Below are 19,952 nucleotides of genomic sequence, written 5' to 3' on the forward strand. Positions count from 1 at the left end.
TAATGCTGCCTTTTTTTCATTTGTCATGGTTTAATTATTCCGGTTAGAAATGAGCAAAATTGCCCAAAGTTTAAAGAAATGGCTTCTTTATTATTTAAGTAGTGATTTCCCATCATTGGCCAGACGAGTGGATTGAGGTTCAGGTGACCACATGTTAATATCTACAATTTTGACATATGTATCTAAGCTAGTCCTCCCAGGCTCCCTTTATAGACAATGGAGAGAAAAAAGCATTTTTAGGATGCAATGTCGTCCCAAATTAAGCTTCTAAAATAGATCAGATGATTTGCACCCTAAAAATGCTAGTTTTAGTTGACTGTAAATGGAAACAAGAGCAACTAGCTTAGATGTTTGCTTTGTAGATGTCCAAAGGTAGATGAGATGAATCCCATCCCTGGGCTCAAATCAATCATACATGCCCAGGGGTTTTGTGCGATGACACTACTAATGTGAATGTACTGTGGCTGTGTTTTTTGATGTAAAGGATGTAGTGTCATGCAGTGGTCTGCACAGATGAGCAAGTCCTGTTCAGCCCAAGCACAAGAAGTAGTACACTCGTGTTAGGACTACATTTCAACTACTGCTTTTCACCTTGGCTAAGTAGTACCAGGGTATTCGCATGTCCACTTTCTTTCCAGAACAGATCAGTTTGGGGAACAGCACTAATACTCTGATCGTAGACATACAGAGGTGGTGTTTAATATTTATGTTGGAAGATAAATGTAATGGCCTTGACCAGACTAGGTCCTGCTATGCAAAGCAGAGTATATCATACTACTACTACCACCACCACCACCACCACCACCACCACCTATTCTTGCCCCAGACAGCTCACAAAGAACTAGTTTATAAAGACTGAAAAGGGAGGAACCTGAACAGAAGTAGCATTATTTAGGAATGACACATGGCAAATGTATCTTGCATTAAAGAGGGCTGAAAAAGGTGACAGATGTTGAATGCTGAGACTTTTTAAGGTTCTGCTAAATTTAGGACATTGCCTTAATGGTAATTTTTCCTGTGGGTTTTTCCCCTTAGGATGATTTCCAGCATGCAGCCTCAGAAACCAACTGGGAGTCAGTCACAAGCTCTGTCTCAGTAAGTAATTTGTTACTGTTTTGCCCATGGATGGATTGATAGGATGGCTTGAATCCAGCTCACTAAAATGGCACCTGCACAGAGGACCTTTGGCAGAGGATGAAATAAGTGTTTATCCAACTCGTACTGGAGTCAACCAGTGTGTTTTTAAGGAGAAAAGATTCAGGATATGCCATCAGTTGTTGTAATCACGAAATAGCCATTGGGAAGCATTTCTTGCTTTCAAACTCATCCTGCCAAGATGAAAATACAAGCTATAAACTCCTTGCAATTTTAAACTGTGAAATGTCTTGACCTAAATAGAAGACTATACTGAAAACAGCCTGTCAGGAAAATGGATCAAGTTTTTTATTGTCCATACTGAGATTTTTATTAAGTGTTTGTAATAAAATATTATATTTGAAGACTTCATATTCAGCAGTAAAATGAGACTTGGAAACAAACAAAAAAAAAAAAAAAGAAGGAAAACAAGTAATCCAGTACAAAATTTTATTTTTCTCTTCATTACATTTGATTTGTGTCATTGGCCAAAAATCTGTCCCCTCTTTCGTTTCCCGAGTAAAGTTAAATGCTGGAGAATGGGAAGGTATCATCAGAATCCATAATACGGGCAGTCCTCTTCTGTGCGCTCTGCTGACGGGTCAGCACAATGTCACAGCTCTTGTAAACTCCTCTTAAAACACATGAGATGAGGGTGAGCGTTCAAAGCAGGCTTGAGACCAATGTTTGGAGCATTTGTGAAAGAGGGTTTAGTGATGGCACCTTTGTTACAGTAGCTGCCAGGAATTGCCAGTGGAGGAGTAGTAAATGAAATATGGGTAAATTCTATTGATTAGTGTCCAGGCCAGGCAAGGAGTAGAAAGAAAAATCTGTATTGCCAAAATTAGAAGAGGTTCAGCCAATCTCATTTGTGTGGCATTGCCCTTCATGATACGATGTATTGGTAGCCTTGAACTACTTGTGCTGAAAGCCCTGAGTAGTAATGTTAGCAGGGCTGAGATCTACTGGATGTGCCAAGCAGGAGATGCTAAAACACTATTTTACTGAAAGACATAAACTAATTTTTGATTCTAATATGGGGTTGGAAAAAAAATACCTATGTGATCGAATATTTTGTTTAAAAATATGGTAGGCTGATGTTTGAAAACGTAAGCCTAGGGCTCCCTCATCAGGTAACTACGAAAATGAGATCAAGTATATGATAAACGCCATGTTAGTTATCCTCCTTAACATCGCAAGGTGCACAGTACGCCAAACAATAATCCAGTTATTTTCATATTGAAAAAGAAGTTTATTTATCTTTCACATCTATTTGTTTCTGAAGAGTTGTTGTTAATGTGTTACAGGTAGGGAAGTTCACTACAAATATACAGGTAGCAGGCTGATGCCCAAGGTCACATGGAAACCTACAGCTAAACTAGAAGCAGAACCCCAGTTTTGTTGGTTTTCCCATGCCATCCCCTATCTTATAAAACATATTTTTTCCATTGGGCATGCATTGCACCCACTAGCCCTTTCTTATCCTCAGGGAAAATAACATAGTGAGGGTGAGTAATTTTTCCCAAAGGCACCAAGGAAAAAGTCTGAGGACATCTGAATTCTTCAGGAGAGAAAGGTTCAGGGATTCTGCTGTGGTCCTGAGGGGCAGAAGGACAAACTCAGACCTGTCAATTGCCAGCAAGGTGACATACTGTTCTGCTGATACACAGCATGGCAGACCTAAGTTTTGCCCCTCAAACCCACAGGCAACCCAAACACTTATATTAGGATCTGGGTACATTACAACTCTCAGAATGAAAATTTGAGGATGAGCAATTTCCTTCTTCCTTGTTTGAGGTTATATCACAGAGTCATATTTTGTTTGTTTTTTTTTTTTTCCTCAGAAAGCTAAAATCAATACTTCTGCCCTTAACCCAGCATGGCAAACCCAGAAAAAAAGGAAACAAAATTCGCTCCTTATTAAGATAGTTTCCATTATTTGTGAAGTAATTTATGACCAACAAACAACTGTGATGCACGTTGAACTGCCTGCCAGCTTCACAGTACAGATAGAAAATAGAAAAGCATGGGGGAACAGAAATTAAGGGTAAGAGCACTAATAACAAAAAGGTACCTTTGTATCCCCTGAAATTAAAAATGCATTCAGTGCATTTAAGAAATGTAGAAGAGGAATATAATGTGGAAAATCTTTGCTTTTCATTGCTTCTTGCATATCATTCTTCCTCTCGCCCTCTCTTCGGATGTGATCGCAGAAGCCAGATTACAACGAGCACAAGCTCTTCTAAAGCTAGCGCCTCGTTCTTGGCAGGACAAAAGAGAGGCAGTTGGGTTGGCAGCTTTGAAGTTGCTTTTGGGCCTGTCACATGATGTCGCTGCCAGTAGGTTATCTGAGCTGTTGAAATAATTCCTCTTGACTTGGCTGTCACTGAGAAAAAGTTAAGCTTTCTTCCATGTGTGAACGAGGTTACACAAATCTCTTGAGTAGGAGTTTTTTATATGAAAAGAAAATGGGGAATCCCTGCTGCCTGTATGAGTTTGAAATGCCCTGCAAATTCACAGCCTGACCTGCAGTTCTGTAATGAAATGCACAGTTGAACACATGACAAAAACTCTTGCATTGTCTAAGCCACGCACCTATGGCCTGATTTTTATGCTGTTGTTTCTTCAACATCCTTGCACCATCTCCTTCCCTTTCGAGAGGCAGTTGAGGACTGAGGTTTCCCTGTTGGGCTGCAGTCACAGAAGAGCCATGAGCTCCACTGAGCTCTCCTCAGTAAGCAAGTAGCATTTGGGCGCGTTTTTCTTTTGTAACCTCAAAGTCTGTGTTAACACACTGCGTGATGCCTGCCCACAGCATAGGCACTCGGGCAGCATCGTTTTAGATAACAACACTGTGTTCACTTCTCTGGCGTGAGCTTTTCAACTCCTGGGGCTCCTGTCTCTCTGACGGTCTCTATTCCAAGCCACTTAGAAGTCAGGAGAGATGCTTTGAGGTATGCCTTCCCTTTTAGTGGTTCATGAATTTTTACAGCCATCTGCACTGTGTCATATTTAGCACTGCTTTGTAGAGACATTGCAGTCACAAGTGGGCCCTCTGAAACTTCTTGTGCGGTTGGTGATAAGCAATGAAGTGCAGCTATGCTTTCTTGACCACAGTATTGTAACGTTTGCTATTTCTTCTCTTTCTTGTTTTTAATAATTTGGACTGTTCATACTCTCAGCAAACATACACAGTAAAATATCAAGGATTGTTACTTTTGTGATACAACTTACCATTAAAGATAAATGTTTTGTTTTTAAAAAACATATATACGTTAAAACTATTTTAGTAGGCATTGAAGGTCACAATCCTGCAAACAAGTGAGAAACTGTACTCAAATGAGTTCACCTTTCCATTACTACCCAACTGAATTAAGTTAATCACAAAGATTAATAGTTTAACATATGCATTTACTTGGGAGATGAGGCAAAAAATTATTTGGAGGAGCCATTAATTTCAAATGGCATATTACTTCAGAGCTGGGTTTTCATGAGAGGAGAGGGTTTCTAGGGTCTTTCCCCAAATGTTTTAACTTGTAAGACCAAAATCCAAACAACTCTTGTGCTATATTATGCTTCTTGTTGGTCAAAATCAGGTATTTTGATTGTGGTCCTTCAGAAAGTAACAGGTCTGCATTAACAGTTTTTCTTGCATGTATTTTACACGTACTGCTGGGCTTTGTGCTTGGACAAGGGAAAAAGTGATATCAGGGTAGTGAATATTATGATTCTAAATAACAATTATGAAAAATGTTTAAAGTATTCTCCAGTAAAATGTAATTGCTGCCATCTTTCTGTCAAAGTCAAGTTGTGACACAAGTTCAGTGGGAACCAAATGCACACAGACAATGGTACTTGGCCGTTCCTTCTGGTGGGAAATAATACTCCATTTGGTATTACGATATAATTGTGAGGATATCACTATGTTGGTAATCCAAATATTCATTGTTACATTGCTGAGATCCAAATATCACATTTTCTTAGTAACTTGTATTTTTGGTAAAAGGGTGGGAGAATTGGCATTCATTGGTGTTTCATAATTCATTTCATTCTTGGGAATAAAGGGCCATCTTTTCAAGTCTTTAACGAGGTGAAATTTGTTGTCCAAATTGACCAGGGAAAGAAAGACAGTCTAGTGGACTTGTTGCCTTTGTCTTTCTCTGCTGTGGTTTCTGATCTGCCAGCAGATCTACCAACAGAGCTGGCAGAGTTGTGAAGGCACCAGCCCAGCACTACAAGGCATCTCCATTCTGTGGTCATGGCCATCACAGTGGTTTCAAAAGACATTTCCATTACATCTTTGTATATGTGCAAACCATCATCCCCTTTGAGGAGTGGGTGTGTATGTTGACAGTCCAGCAGTGGCAGTGCTTCCATTCCCTGCATCTCCTCCAGGATTTGGTTGGGAGTTCCTTGATGTCTCTTCTCCTTGCAAAAAGAAGACACAGTCATAACAAAGCCTGACCCAGCTAAGGACTTCAAAAGATGGCCCAAAGTAGCTGTTTCAGTCAATAATGAGACACGTTTCTCAGTAACTGTTTTCAGTTGTTTTAAGTGGTGCTGTAATTTATTCCAAGTGCACTGAGATGTATGTCACTCTTAGGGGGTATCCTATCCCTCTCCATCAGTGACTGACCCTACGCTCACGGCAGAAGCACTGGATCAGACTATTGCTGCATTTGACACAGTGGAGGATCTGCTCAAACACTTTAACCCAGACTCCTGGCAAGAAGATCTTGAGAACTTGTACACAGACAGTGGCCACCATTATCGAGGCAGGAGCTACCATGACAGGAAGTCCAAAGGTAGGAAAAGACACTGTATACATACTTTGGGTCAAGACCAGGATATTCTTTCACTTCTCATAGAAATGTCTGTTGGTCAGGTGCTAGATTGTGGTGCCTGTGTTCCTGTTGGAGTCACAGGGCATGGTACCACCTGTGAAAACCAGGGAGAAGTAATTTAATCCTTAATCGTTTTCAGACTGAGTAGGATCTCACCTGAGAAATCAGACTGAAAACTGCCCATCGTTATGATGAGTTCACAAATTAAAACATAGGCCCATGTGTAAAGGACAGATGGTTCTCAGCTTCACTCTCTTAAACATTGCTTTGTGTGTAAGGCATGGGGCTCCTAATTACCTGCGCTATCATCCTCCTTTAAATACCCTGCTTAGGGATTGTTCTCTGTTGAGTGAGGAATAATCACTTTTATCACATTGTGCTTAGGGAAGCATCTGGTGCATCCACCTGTATGTGCAGCTGGTTTTTTAGGATGTGAACATCTCACTGTTTTTCATTGTGTTGGTGGGGAACATTATGTTTTAACATCTTTGTCTGTAATTGAGCAAAGCACACATTTCTGGGTTATGTTTCTTGTTTCCTTCTGTTAGTTCAAATCATCCACCAAATGGTAAAGCAAAGGGATGTTAAGCTAGCAGTACAAACCCATAATGATAAAGAAACACTGTTTAGAAGAGACAGTCGTACTCTGGGGTAACTATGCACTGAAGGGCCTGATGAAATTGCCCTTTATGTGCAAGCACAAATCTAGGAGGTCTGTTAGGGTTCTCCAAGACAACAGTTGCTGTAGTTTTAACAGAAGATCTAGAGCGAAATATTTTATATGAGTTCCTTTCTTAGTATTGTTTTCCATTTCCAAGATATATATTCATATGCATTCTGCTTTATAACTTTATAAATATAATGCCCAAGTCACAGTTCTGATTCTGTGCAATCTACGTGTTATTTGCATCTCAGATCCCATCCCCCCTATGTTAAGTGTCTGCTAAGCAGGGAGCGAGGATTTTAATTCTATGTTTGTAACTTACTTGCTATCAAATGATGAGGCTTAAATGTGCTTTGATCTGAAAAAGGATATGTAGGCTGCATCTGTATTAGGAAAAATAGTGTCAAGGAGTGTTCCCAGGCCCTGCAATCCTATCATCATGTTGCTCAATTGTCAGCCTGGTCTCTGTTTAGTTTTGGCCCAGGCCAAGTGTCATTCTCGGAGGTCATTGCTGGGCAAAACCAGGAGCTGGCAAAGGCTAGCTGCCGTTCCTGGTGGCAGTTTGCATGTGGCCACCCTGCCTTGGAGAGGAAGAGGTTTATGATAACGGATGTGGGTCCCATGGCTCTTGGCCTTTGTGCAGGAGAATGACCTCAGGCACATACAATGTATTAGATATGCAGCCAACTTAGCCTACAGTTTCCAAGACACGTTGGCTGTCTGGTTTGGGGCTCAGCACTTCAAAGAACTCTGCAATAAAGCCCTGAGCACCCATCCAGTGAAAACTGAACCCCTTTACTCCATTGTGGCACATCAGAAATTTCAGGCAACCACAACAGCCCATATTTTGTGGAAAACGTCACCTGACTGCCACTGCATCACTTCTGAGATCAGTTTGATCTCATTTTGGGGCCTGTGAAACATGAGCTGTGTGTCCCCTCTTCCCAGGCTGGATTTGACACTGATAGACATGTATACAAAAGAAGTAAAGGGTCTGTTTTGATTTTAATAGAGGATGGTTAGAAACCTGGATCCCTGTACTGGTTCTGCTCTCCCAATTTCATTTGATTCTCAGATCATATTTGGCCTAATAACCCATATGTTTAAATGACCATGTATATATAAAATAGCATTTATTGCTTTATTGATGCTAATCATGTAGGCTACAGGTATCAATCTGATCTGGTAACACTTGAAAATTCAGATTCTTAAAGGTTTCTCCATTTAATATAAATGTAATTCAGCTTCTTGCATAACTGAACACTGTAAAAGACATAAAGAGCTTTTCAGTTATTATTTTAACACTTTATTTTAATAAGATTTTTTTTGTTGCTGTTTTGCTTACAGGAATGAGCAAAAAAAGTTTTATTGCAGTTTTTCTTTTGTCTTCAAACTAAAGGCCAAATTCCTTTACTGTAAGCAGGCCTCTGGACAAAAGTACCTCACTGCAATCAAATCCTTAAAAAATTTCAGTTAAGAATTTTTATTTAGACATAAACTTTTGACAAGATTAAATGCTTGTTCTTGGATGATGTCAGGAGTAGGGAATAGTTTTAACAAGTCCTTAAATTAGAAATGCTTGGTGGATTTTAAACACAGACACTGTGCATCTCTGAGGAATGTTTATAGGCACTGGGATAACCTTGCAGCAAAGAGAGCAATAGATTATATCATCATTTATTTCAGATATCTATCTGTTTCTGCTTCCAGTTTGGGTTTTATTCTTTATTCTTAGTTAGAACAGCCCTGAGGCAGATTAGAACAATTTGATGTAATCTCTGCCTATCTTTCCCAAAATTTTCAGAACATGTCATATAAATGGTTTAAATGAATCACTAATGATTTTGCTCCCATCCAACTCTCTTCCCATACCAAATTGTGCCACGAAATTGAGCTTAAGAGGTGGTGTTACTGAATACCAATTCTGATAACAGGGATATGTGATAAATGACATTTAAATGGTATGGGTTTTTTAATTTGGCAATCAATAATCCAGAAAGATGAGGGTCAGGGTCAAGGAAATAAGAACTACAGTATTTTAGCATAGCTGAAACTCACAGAATCACAGAATAGATGAAGTGGGAAGGTGCATCAGGAGACTGTCCAGTCCAATCCCCCTGCTCAAGGCAGGGTCACCAACAGCAGATTGCTTGGAACCATGTCCAGTCAAGTTTTGAATATTTCCAAGTATGGACACTCCACACCTCTCTCGGCAACCTGTGCCTGAACAGCTCCGGGGTAAAAAAAAAAAAAAAAAAAAAAAACCCACCCATTTTTTTAAACATTTAAATAAGTTTTCCTGTGTTACAATTTGTGGCCAATACCTCTTGTGCTTTCAAAGACTCTGACTCTATCATCTTCTTTATTCCCTCCCATGATGTATTTATACACAGTTATAAGGTTGATTGCTCCCTGGATACCTCCTGCAAGAACCTTAAAGTTGAAGAGTGTGTTGATTAAATCTATATGCATGATAACTCTATTCCATCTGATCTCACACCTCTACAACACTGATGCAACTCTATTGAGTTAAATGCATTTCTTTCTATTTACACTATTGAAGTGAGATATTGGTATCAGGTGTGTCTCACTAATAACCACATGAAGTTTTAAATTTCATTCTACATATGTTCACTGAGGTTTGCTGTTAGTCACTCCAGTAGAAGTCAACTATAGAATCACAGTGAAACCCAGATTGGAAGAAAAGGACAGAAAAGTAAAGGGAAGATAGACATTTTGCATTGTAAATTTACTCAAAAAGGCTTGTTAGCCATTGCTGCATTTTAGAAACTCTGAAAGTATGAATATTCAGCCTTAAGCTCATGCTAGACTCTTAGGAAAAAAGCAGGTCATACCAAATAAATTATATCCCTTACAATAATTCCTTTTGCATTGCTGTAATATGTTGTACCCGACCTGAGTGTCATAGTAATTTGGCTATTAAAAATATAAAACATCTCTAAAAGGATATCACTGCATATTAGGTTATTTAATACTGTTCTTAGCAAGAACACAGGTAGATATAAAAAAGAAATCAGCCATACTCTACAATTATGTTGAACTTTAGACAAATAGGTCTCTATTCTTTTAGAGTCATAAGGAGAATTCAGACATGTTTGAAGGAAACCTCTTCATCCTACAGCTTAAATTTTTGAAAGCATCAATGTATCTGCTTGATAATATTAGAAGAGCTCCTCAGAGATACTGTTGTAAACAGTTCCAACCATCAGTTAAACATCGTTTAACTTTTCCCACATGCTTGTTTGCATTTATCTTTTGTTGTTCACTCTGAAGTTTTACATCCCATTGAAAAAGGCTTTGGAATTTTAAAAAGAAAGGACCTCTGGCTATGAAATGGCTTGTCTACAAATGAAGAAAGGAGAAAGAAAAAGTTCACTGTTTCTCATCATAGAAGTAGATCCAAATGTCTAGGGGATGGTACCGAGACAAAGGGGCCATTTTTAAAAAGGAAGGCTTGGGGTTTGTTTTGTTTTGTTTCCCCCAGATAAACCTAGGAAGCAGGAACACAGGTGGATAGATACATTCTGGTAATTAACAAGACTACACGTGCCTCTGAGCTCATTTTCTTTTTGGGAAATAGTATGCAAGAAGCCTTTGGCTATCAGATGAAATTAATCAGGTGGGACATTCTTGCAATAACAACTGTCTGCAATGACAGCTTTACAGGTGAAATAAACACTTGCTGGCATAGCCACACTGCTCGCTAAAAGGGGAGTATCGAGATGAGACTGCAAGTCTTCATGGAATGTTTCTGCTGTCCTTTGCCAAACAGGTTCCCAAGATCAGGCAAGTTTTGCCATGTCCTTAACAATAGTTTTTAATTGTCACTGCTTACAAGGGTCTAGAAAGAAGTTAAAATTTTAACTCAGAAATGTAATTTCTCAGGGGTTTACAAACAGTGGCCAATAAATTACTGCAAATGTCCATGTACTTTTCCTTGAAAGGTTCTGGGATGGCTGCCAGCAAGTTTCAGTGCACCAGACAGAGAGTGCAGGCATTACAAATGCTGAATGCCCCCTCATTCACGGCAAATGTGAATATTCCAAGTAGATGGAATACCTTCTCAAATATCTGCTGATTTAAAGTATTCCCTGTGCTTAAAAAGCAGGATATTTCTTCCACCCCTCTCAGTTGTATGCAAACTACACACATTCATTCATTTCACAATCATCTAATCTAATTCAGATCTACATCCGTACACTTCCCCCTCTGTGATAAATGAGATTTTCCCTCATGTCTTACGTGACATTCTTGTTGGTCACTGCAGTAAAAGCTTTTTTTATTAAACCCTGTTTTAAAATGCTAGTGAAACTTGCAGCATATTATTTATCACTGAAATAAGCTGCTCAATTCCACTGATTTCAATGAAGCGATGTCCATTTATGACACTGATAGTTTGGCCTGCTTTTGCTACTTGACCCATAGCACAGCTGATAATTGGTTTGCCAGTGTATAATAGACACATATATTGTGAACCTTGTTTCATGCGGCAGTTATAATCCCACTGAAGTTCTGATCTCTTATTCCTCCAAAGTGATAGTCGCTGTATTGAGGAGGTTTGTCTTGGCATTGCGATTCTGTAGTAAATCCAAATCGCAGCATCTTCTCCCCAGCTCCCACAAGAAAGACTTGGACAAATCCCAAAGTTTTCAGGTATATTTAACAAAGTGCTTATTGTGGTCTCATTAAGCATGTGCAGTGGAACAGTGATTACCATCAGCCATATGTGTCAAAGACTAAAAGCCACAGGGTTTGGTCAGCATTCAGTATGAAGAAGAATAATTTCATCAGTGTCAGTTCATTTAGGTGATTTAACCAGTGGAAGATGTGACTGTTTATCATATGTATGGAACTGCATTTTCCAACTCAAGTTCAAACACACCATAGCTTCAGACAGCTACAGCACTGCTCTGAATGTCTTTGACTGCTTGTACAGTACCTCTACTCTACCTGACACAGCCCTGGCACACACCTTTATCTAGAGGAGTGTGAATGCTGGGGATAAAGGGTTCCATACATTCATAGGTCCCTGAGAAATTCTGTACTGTATAGAGGCAAAACAGCAGCACAACAACCTTTGTTATAAGCTGTAAGCCATACATGAAAAGTGATGAGAGACAAGCTAGAACTGAGCTCTGGATCCCCACTTGACAAACAATACTCCAACCACAGTGCAGTTCCATCCCTTGCTGATGCACGAAATATGAATGGGGCAAGCTAACGAGTACAGGCCCTTTTCATGAGTACATCTCTTTAGCTGCCAAAAAGAGCACAAAAGTTAGAAATTTAGGCAGAATTCACACTGGTTCGCATGCCTTTGTCAGGAGGCCCAGGGAGATGTAGATTTCTGCTTGACATCCAGGGGAGGATGGTCAGTGGCTGGGAAGTCTCTGCACCTGTTCCCTGCATAATGTGGGCAAGTCCCGTCAGTGAGAGTTAGGAATTTTAACATCTTTGAGGGTCTAAGCCTTATAGTCTGTCTACATACAGATGATTCTTAACATGACCTGTCATCAGCATAGTCTGGTGCTGAGTGTCATGCTGAAATCTGGTTCTACACATCCACATTGCCTTCATAACAGACCAAAATCAGACTTTTAAACCTTCTATGTCCATGTGGATAGTGATGTCAATACCCTTTCAGGAAGGACAGCAGACATAGAGGCATTGCAGCAGTTTAGTATCAATCATGGATTAATAGATAATTTTCGTTACAAGGGCACTCTGTGGATCATCTCATCCAAACCTCTGCTCAGTGCAGTACCAACCTTGAAGTTAAATCAGGTTACTTAGGGCCTTCTCTAATTAAGTTTTGAGCATTTCCAACTAAAGTAATTCCACAAGCTTTTGGATAACTTGTTGCAGTGTTTGACCATCCTCATAGTGATTAGGGGGTTTTTTAGAGCTCACCGAAATGTCCCTTGCTGCAGCTTGTGATTCTTGCCCCTTGTATTTTTGCTGTGCACATCCAAGAAGAGACTGGCTCCATCCTCCCTGTAGCCCCTTCTAGAGAACTGGAGACTAGTATTAGAACCCCCTTTCCAGACTAAACAAATCTGGCTCCTTCAGCCTCGCTGTGGCTGTTTTGGACCAGCACCTTAACCGTCATGGTCACCCTTCACTGAACTCATAGTTCATCCTTCTCTTCTATTGGAGGTGGCACAAAACTGACACAGTACTCCGGATGCAGGTTCGCAATAGCTGGATGAAGGGGAATATTCATCTCCCTCAATCTACTGCCACATTCCTCGTAATGCAGCCAACTGTGCAGCCTCTGTCACTGCAAGGCAAACAGCTGACTCATGTTCAACCTGCTGGATGCCAAGGCTTTTTCTGCTAAGCTTCTGCTTAGCCAGTGTGTCCCCAGTCTGGACTGATGCATGGGGTTATTCCATGTCAGGTACAGGAATTTCCATTTGTCATCACTGCACCTCATGGGGTTCTTGCCAGCACATTTCTTCAGCCTGCTGAGGTCCTTCTGAAAGGCAGCCCTGCAGCACACGGACACATTTCCGTAATGTAATGTCACTGACAGATTTGCTGAGGTTCACATCATTACAGCGTTCAGATCATTAGTGAAGATCTTTAGCAGTATTGACCCCAGCGTTACCCCCTGAGGAACACTGGGAGTAACCAGCCACCAGTTGTACTTGGAATTGCTGACCATTTTGCTCAAGCCTCTCAGACCATCCAAATTTGTAGTCCACCTATCCATTACATCTCAGCAGTCTGGCTGCAAGGATGCTATGTATCACTGTCAAAAATCCACAGATGCCTCTGCTGCTTTCACCTCATGCACCTCAGTCATTGCATCATAGCAGACTCTCAGGTTGGTTCATCACAATTTACCCTTGGTAAATCTATTCTGGCTGTTCCCAGTCACCCTCTTGTCTTTCCTGTGCCTGGACATTGCTTCCAGGAGGATTTACCCCTTAATGTTACCGTGGGCTGAGGTTAGGCTGACTGGTCTGCCCCTGCCTGAATCCTTGCCTTGCTTGTAGATGGCCTTGACATAGAATCATAGAATCATAGAATACCAGGTTGGAAGGGACCTCAAGGATCATCTGGTCCAACCTTTCTAGGCAAAAGCCCTGTCTTGAAAAGATGGGCCCGCACCCTGTTCAGCCGAATCTTAAAAGTGTCCAATGCTGGGGAATCCGCCACTTCCCTGGGGAGATTATTCCAATGGCTGATTGTTCTCATTGAGAAAAATTTTCCTCTTGTGTCCGATCGGAATCTCCCTGGGAGTAACTTGTACCCATAAGTGGTACATTAGGTATGGGAATACTGTGGCAAGGTGGCTACCATCTCTTACACCTCAGCTCTGGTCTGTGACTGATGCATGAAAAAAAGTCTAAAATGTTCAGATATGACAATGTTAGGGCCATATATGAATTTGGAATAGATAAAGTGTTAAAAGAAACCCTAACAGACTGCCTGTCTTTTTAAAATCAGTCAGTGGCTAGCAGTAGAGGTTTTCTCTCCTCTCCAGTCTTTAAGGCTGTCCCTTCTCAATAAGACATGGTGTTAGCTGCAATCCCCGATTTCAGTGCTTACCTTTGATTAAAATCAGTGTTTCAAGGTAAGCACATGCCATAGCGCTATGTGAAATGAGGGTGGATTTAAGCATAGGATTTAAGGGGGAGGAGGGGGCAAACACTGTCCCCCAAGTATCCAGCTTACTGCTCTGGTGCATCTCTTTATATCTGTCTTGCCTTTAAATTGAATCTCTGATGCTGAAATTTTGTAATAATACTTTGAAGTTATTTGCATCCAGTCTACAGTACCTTTTAGTTCTAGTTTTAAATTAAGGACTCCAGTGGTTTCAGTCCTTGATAAGTAAAGCAGCAGGATTTCACACCAATCACACCAAAGCTCGGTTACATTTTAGTCACAGCAGTGAAGTGATGCATGAAACTGACTCTACTGTAAAATCTCATTGTTATATGGATGAAGAAATGGACTGGCTCCAAACAGTAAAACAATCCCAAGATGGGGAAAAATATATATGCAAGCTTTCAGCAGAGTGAATTGTTCAGAGCAAAATGTGTTCTTTTGTTAGGGGGCTGCAAACCATGGTCTAAAGCTAATTAGACAATAGGAGCTGTTCTTGGGTGTCAGTGGGATACTACCAGAGTACAGTACACGCTGTTCACAGAAGACATTGCAGACTCACCTTATCCCACGAAGTGCTGGATTTCGTAGAATTATAGATTCATAGAATGGTTTGGGTTGGAAGGGACCTCAAATATCGTCTAGTTCCAACCCCCCTCCCTTGGGCAGGGAGACCCTCCACTGGACCGGATTGCCAAAAGCCCCATCCAGCCTGGCCTTGAACACTTCCAGGGAGGGGGCATCTGCAGCATTTCTGGGTAACCTTTGTAGACCAGATTGAAAAAGAGCATAGGTGTTTACCTCCAGATGAATTTTTATGGAGGATGACTTGTTTATTTCTTAAGCCCTTTATTTAGTCTTTCCTTCTCTCCGTGCAGTTATCTGTTGTCATGATTTCAGCATCACTAAAATAAGACCTTTCTGCTATTGTATTTGTCCATTTCAACCTGGACTCTGATACTCAAGGTATGCCAAAGCGCAGAGAATTCACATCTTAACTGATAACTCTGGGATTTGGTCCCAAAAATGGCTAATTGCTGAGGATCAGAATGCCTTGAGAATGAAACCAAGGAGAATTCGTGCAATTTTCCATGGTAAAATTTCCCATAGGTTTTTCAAAAATAGTTCTTTATAGAAAAATACACTAAATAAAATGTATTTTGCTACTGATTGATTTTGGGATTCCTGAAGAAAGCATCCAGAAAAAGTTTTGAGCCCTTATTGAAAATAGCTGATTCCTTCATACTGCATAGGGAAAAAATTATCCTAATTATTTGGTTTTTCCTTCCTATGCTTCGAGCAAGTGAACAGCTCTCCACAGTACTGACTCAGCTACAGCCTAAGAGACCCTGCAAAGACTTCTGAAAGTCATCAAAAGGAGGCTTTTGAAGGCTAGTGAGCAAAGCCTTCCCTCCAGTGAAAGCCCTTTGCCAGGTCACCCCTTGCCATTTAAATTGAGCAGCTTAAGTACTGAAGCTAATATATGTAACACTGTGATGGATATAATATGCTCTCTGCAGGAAACCCCCCCCACCCTGGTCCTTTAAATGCTGGTGCTTTCCCCCTCTGCCAGTCTTGTTACCAGGACTCATTTCTGTGTTGATAACACAGCAGTGATAATAGGTATCAGCTCAATGCAGGAAGGAGGACTACTGAGCCTGAGGGGAAATTTCATCTGTGATAGAGCAAATTTTGTTCAGTCTCCTGGACATCTTCTCCTGGAGACAGATGTCAGTTCATGTGACCTGGGTCTGGGCCCTCTTTAATGACCAGTTTGTTGCTGGAAGCCTTGTTTCTTGTGCTACCTCAGCAGGAGGCATTGCAATCACAGGCTAAATTAAGCCTGCAAGCATTTTTTCTAACTCTGTCTGGAGATGCAGCATCGGCAAACGCCGTCCTAGTCGGCGGCCAGCCTGTCCCAATAGCAGCCTGCCCATATCAGTATCCATTCCCCTGGATTGCCACCGTGCCAGAGTGTGGATGATTCAGGCTTTCCTCTCAAGAAATCTCATTATTCATGAAGGCAAAATATTCTCTGCTCTCTTCTTCCTTTGATTAATTTTTCCTTCATGTGAATTGCCTGAAATGAATAGTAGCCAGAAACATCTTTGCTTTATCGGTAAGCAAAGCTGGTGGCAAAAGTCCTGATGAGAATGTTTAGGGGAGTGGGAAACACTTCCCTGAGAGAAGAATTAGCTGGAGAGCCTGCAATGAGAAGGGGTGGCTTTGGAGAATGACAGCGGAGGACAAAATATCATCTGTTAAAACAAATCAATATTCTCTGGACTTCTAAGTCCTGGCTGTGGACATTCGGAGTGTATTTTTCTCCCAGTGCATGAGTATACCAGCAGCCCCATTGATTTTCTGCTTATATCAGGAGGATGATCTATACCTCTTTTGGAGAGAGGCTAGCTCTCCGGAGAGAACCACTGAGATTTCATGGCGAGATGTATCACAATTGCTATAAAATCACAATTTATCTGCTAAATTCTTTTTGACTGAGATAACACTTTGCCAGAAAAGTGAAGCTGCTATGATTTTCTATAATAGCACTCATGACATTTACGTACCCTTGCCTCTTGCATATCTGCCTTGCGAATATCTCCAGGACAGAATGTAAAGGTGCATGATATTTACAAATCACAGCTTTTCCCACAATTTACTTCATGATGTTGACAAGGGCTGAGTCACAGAAGTTAGGGAGCATTGTAGTGCCTCTGTCTTTGTTGGAGGTTTTCACATGTTTATAGTAAAGCACAAGCATAGGTGCACTCAGGACCACAGGTGGCAGTGAGCTATTAAGGATGCCCATGAAAATCTGATACGTTCACAAACACTAGACCGTTATTTCAGTTCTCATTTCAGCCGTTCCTCTTTTCCTGTTGATGTGCCTGTTAGAAAATACTATTTGGGGTAGGCAGGATTATTTTTTGTCTGCTGTACGCTCCAGTTCTTTTCTGTTCTTTTTTCTTGATCAGCTTAATTTATATTTTAAATTTATTTGTCTTTTAAAAAAGAATGGTGATGATATAATTATTGATTTGTCAGTGAGACATGGTGTTTCTGGTTTCCAGTTTTCCATTATTTTCTGAAATTTAAAGATTTGAATCAAAAGAAGATGACTTCTTCAGCTTTCAAGTTCAATGAGTTCAAAATGCATTTTAGTTTTCTTTCTGGTTCTCAGTTTCAATCCAGAGGTCCTCGCTTCTCAAGACAAGTTCACATGTCCTCCAATCCTGAATGAATTATTGAATTTTTGAACACTTAGTTGGTAGACAGAATCCCAAGGAAAAGAAAAAAGTAGAAAAGGAGGGGAAAAGAAATCAGAAGACTTCTTTAGAAATAAAACTCATTAAATTTGTTACTTTTATCTGTGTTACAATTGTGGAAAATGTATTTATGGACGGTGGAGTTTTTTGTTTTGTTTTAGCTTTACAAGCCAAAGCTAGGAACAGCACTTAAACTCACAGCTGATAGTCTATAAGTTATTTTTATGGTTGGCTTTACTACTTCTTTACATGACACATCTCACAGAGATACCAGGCATCTAAACATCAACCAACTACTGGCATTCAGTGAAGCCCATTAGTTTTAATTTTATTTATTTGTATGCCTATTATGCTAGCATTTACCAGCTGAAATTAATATTGCTTAGATTGATTTCTCCATCTAAAAGAGACTTATCTAGATTCTGTCCATAAACAATACAGACAGGCAATTTGAGAAAGCCAGTCATGCCACCTGTCCTAAATGCCCTTTTGAGGAAGGGATGAATCACTCTCCAAAGAAGTTTCTCTTCTGACCACACGAAGAGCCTTGTTTAAAGTGTTTGCCTCTTGTATGCCTGCAGTTAGGCAAAAGGAGTTATGCCCATAATAACAAAAAGGAGTTTGTAATCTAAGTAAGCTAGGTATAAGCAGAGGAGGGAAGAGAGCAGCAGAGGTGGAATCTCTTACCCAAGGATCCAACAGATCAGTGACCAAGCAAATAAAATAACCAGTCTTCAGCTTTCAGGCCAATATTTTACTGTAAGCCTTCCCTTCACCTTTACACTCAGTGTGAGCTCTGCTACGGGAGTCAGCGGGAGCAGAATGAGAGCCTGGACGGTCACCTGTAATGATTTAAAATTGTTGAGTTTATATTTATCTGTTCAGAAATCATTGCTATACTTCACATATTTTCCAACCAGTGTCACTTTGTGTTATTGGCTGCCTGGGGAGCGGTATAAACCAGAGGGATGTCCCACTCAGACCTTACTAATGAAACCTCTTTTGCATTGCAGTTGACCTGGACAGGTTGAATGATGATGTGAAACGTTACAGCTGCACTCCAAGAAACTACTCTGTCAATTTAAGGGAGGAACTGAAGCTGACAAATGTAGTTTTCTTCCCCCGCTGCCTCCTCGTCCAGCGCTGTGGAGGAAACTGTGGCTGTGGGACTTCGAACTGGAAATCCTGCACGTGCATGTCAGGGAAAACAGTGAAAAAATATCATGAGGTATTTTCACTCTTTTTTCTTTTCTTTGGTACTTCTTCTGGGTATTTACTGCTTGCGTTGATTCTGAAGGCTTTTCTCAGAGCTATGTGTGCTGCTCATATTGATGATCAAGTTACAGTGATCATGCTATATCATGTTATATTACTATCATTATGCTATACCATTGGGCAAAAATCACTGACTGCAGTGAAGTGTCATGAGCAAAGATGTTATCATTTGAGAAAGACCAGAGTGTTTAAGTGAATGCCCCCTGTGGTCACCACTCTTTCTGAGGTGAAGCATCTGCTTAGGCTTCCAGACAGGTGGAGCTAAGACTTAGATAACAGCATTGCTTTTGCTGTCCATGCTAGATACCAGCTTGGTACCTCATGGAGCAGCATTCACGCCTTCCACTGCAGTAAGCCACAGCAAGACACACACCCACGCAGTCGACCTGCAGAAAGGCCTGATTTTAAATAAGTTTAGTATTAATGTCTTTAATGTCACATTACAATATATAATATATAATACAAATATGTATTACAATATACACAGCACAGCTTCAGGATACTGCAGTTTGTGTTTTGTCAGAACTTCTACTATTTTCTTGATGAACATCTGCCTTTGGGATATACAGTGGATACAAACAATTGGCCAGTGATTTGCACTTGGAAGTGGTGAATGAGCAGAGTGGAAGGAGGTTTTGTATGTTAGAAAGGGGTGTTAACAGGTATTTATAGGTAGATTAATTTAGAAGTTGGAGAGAACTTCTGCCACCTCTCTGTGGATGCTACCACAGCATCCTAGTGAACTTTGTTGTAAGAATGAGGCTTACATTGGACTGATTTTTCCCAGCAACGGACTGATACAACGTGAATGCATATACCACTGGAAATACCCTTTTTAGTAACACAGAAACATATGTTCCTTGAGGCATCTGACTGCATATCCTCTTGTTTTGTGCTCTGTCTTTTAAACTTATGACCATGCTTAGACATGACAATTAAGTCACTTGTAAACTCTCTTCCCTTCCAGATTTATTACCTGTAGGAAGCAGTTGAATCTTTCAGTCTTAGCTTTTTTCCCACTCAGCAAGTTTTTAGGAAGGCGAAATTTTAGCATAAGGTCAAAGTCCATTATATTTATTTTTAATCCATTCAGAACCTATTTAGAGAGAAAAAAAATGAGGAAAGCAGCTG

General features: G+C 40.4%; 1 protein-coding gene across 6 annotated transcripts in view; it reads left to right on the forward strand.

Moving 5' to 3' along the window:
* Positions 1-19,952, forward strand: part of PDGFD (platelet derived growth factor D) — a 145,171-nt gene that overhangs the window by 111,431 nt on the left and 13,788 nt on the right. For 4 of the 6 annotated variants that reach the window (XM_075742286.1, XM_075742285.1, XM_075742289.1 and 1 more), the window contains 3 exons: positions 1,036-1,095; positions 5,738-5,939; positions 18,560-18,774. In XM_075742286.1, the coding sequence (XP_075598401.1) occupies positions 1,036-1,095; positions 5,738-5,939; positions 18,560-18,774 (477 nt within the window). The remainder of the gene's footprint in view (positions 1-1,035; positions 1,096-5,737; positions 5,940-18,559; positions 18,775-19,952) is intronic. The other 2 variants (XM_075742290.1, XM_075742291.1) reach the window with 1 other exon arrangement.

Source organism: Balearica regulorum, chromosome 1 (genome assembly GCF_011004875.1).
Source record: "Balearica regulorum gibbericeps isolate bBalReg1 chromosome 1, bBalReg1.pri, whole genome shotgun sequence".
Lineage (NCBI taxonomy): Eukaryota > Metazoa > Chordata > Aves > Gruiformes > Gruidae > Balearica > Balearica regulorum.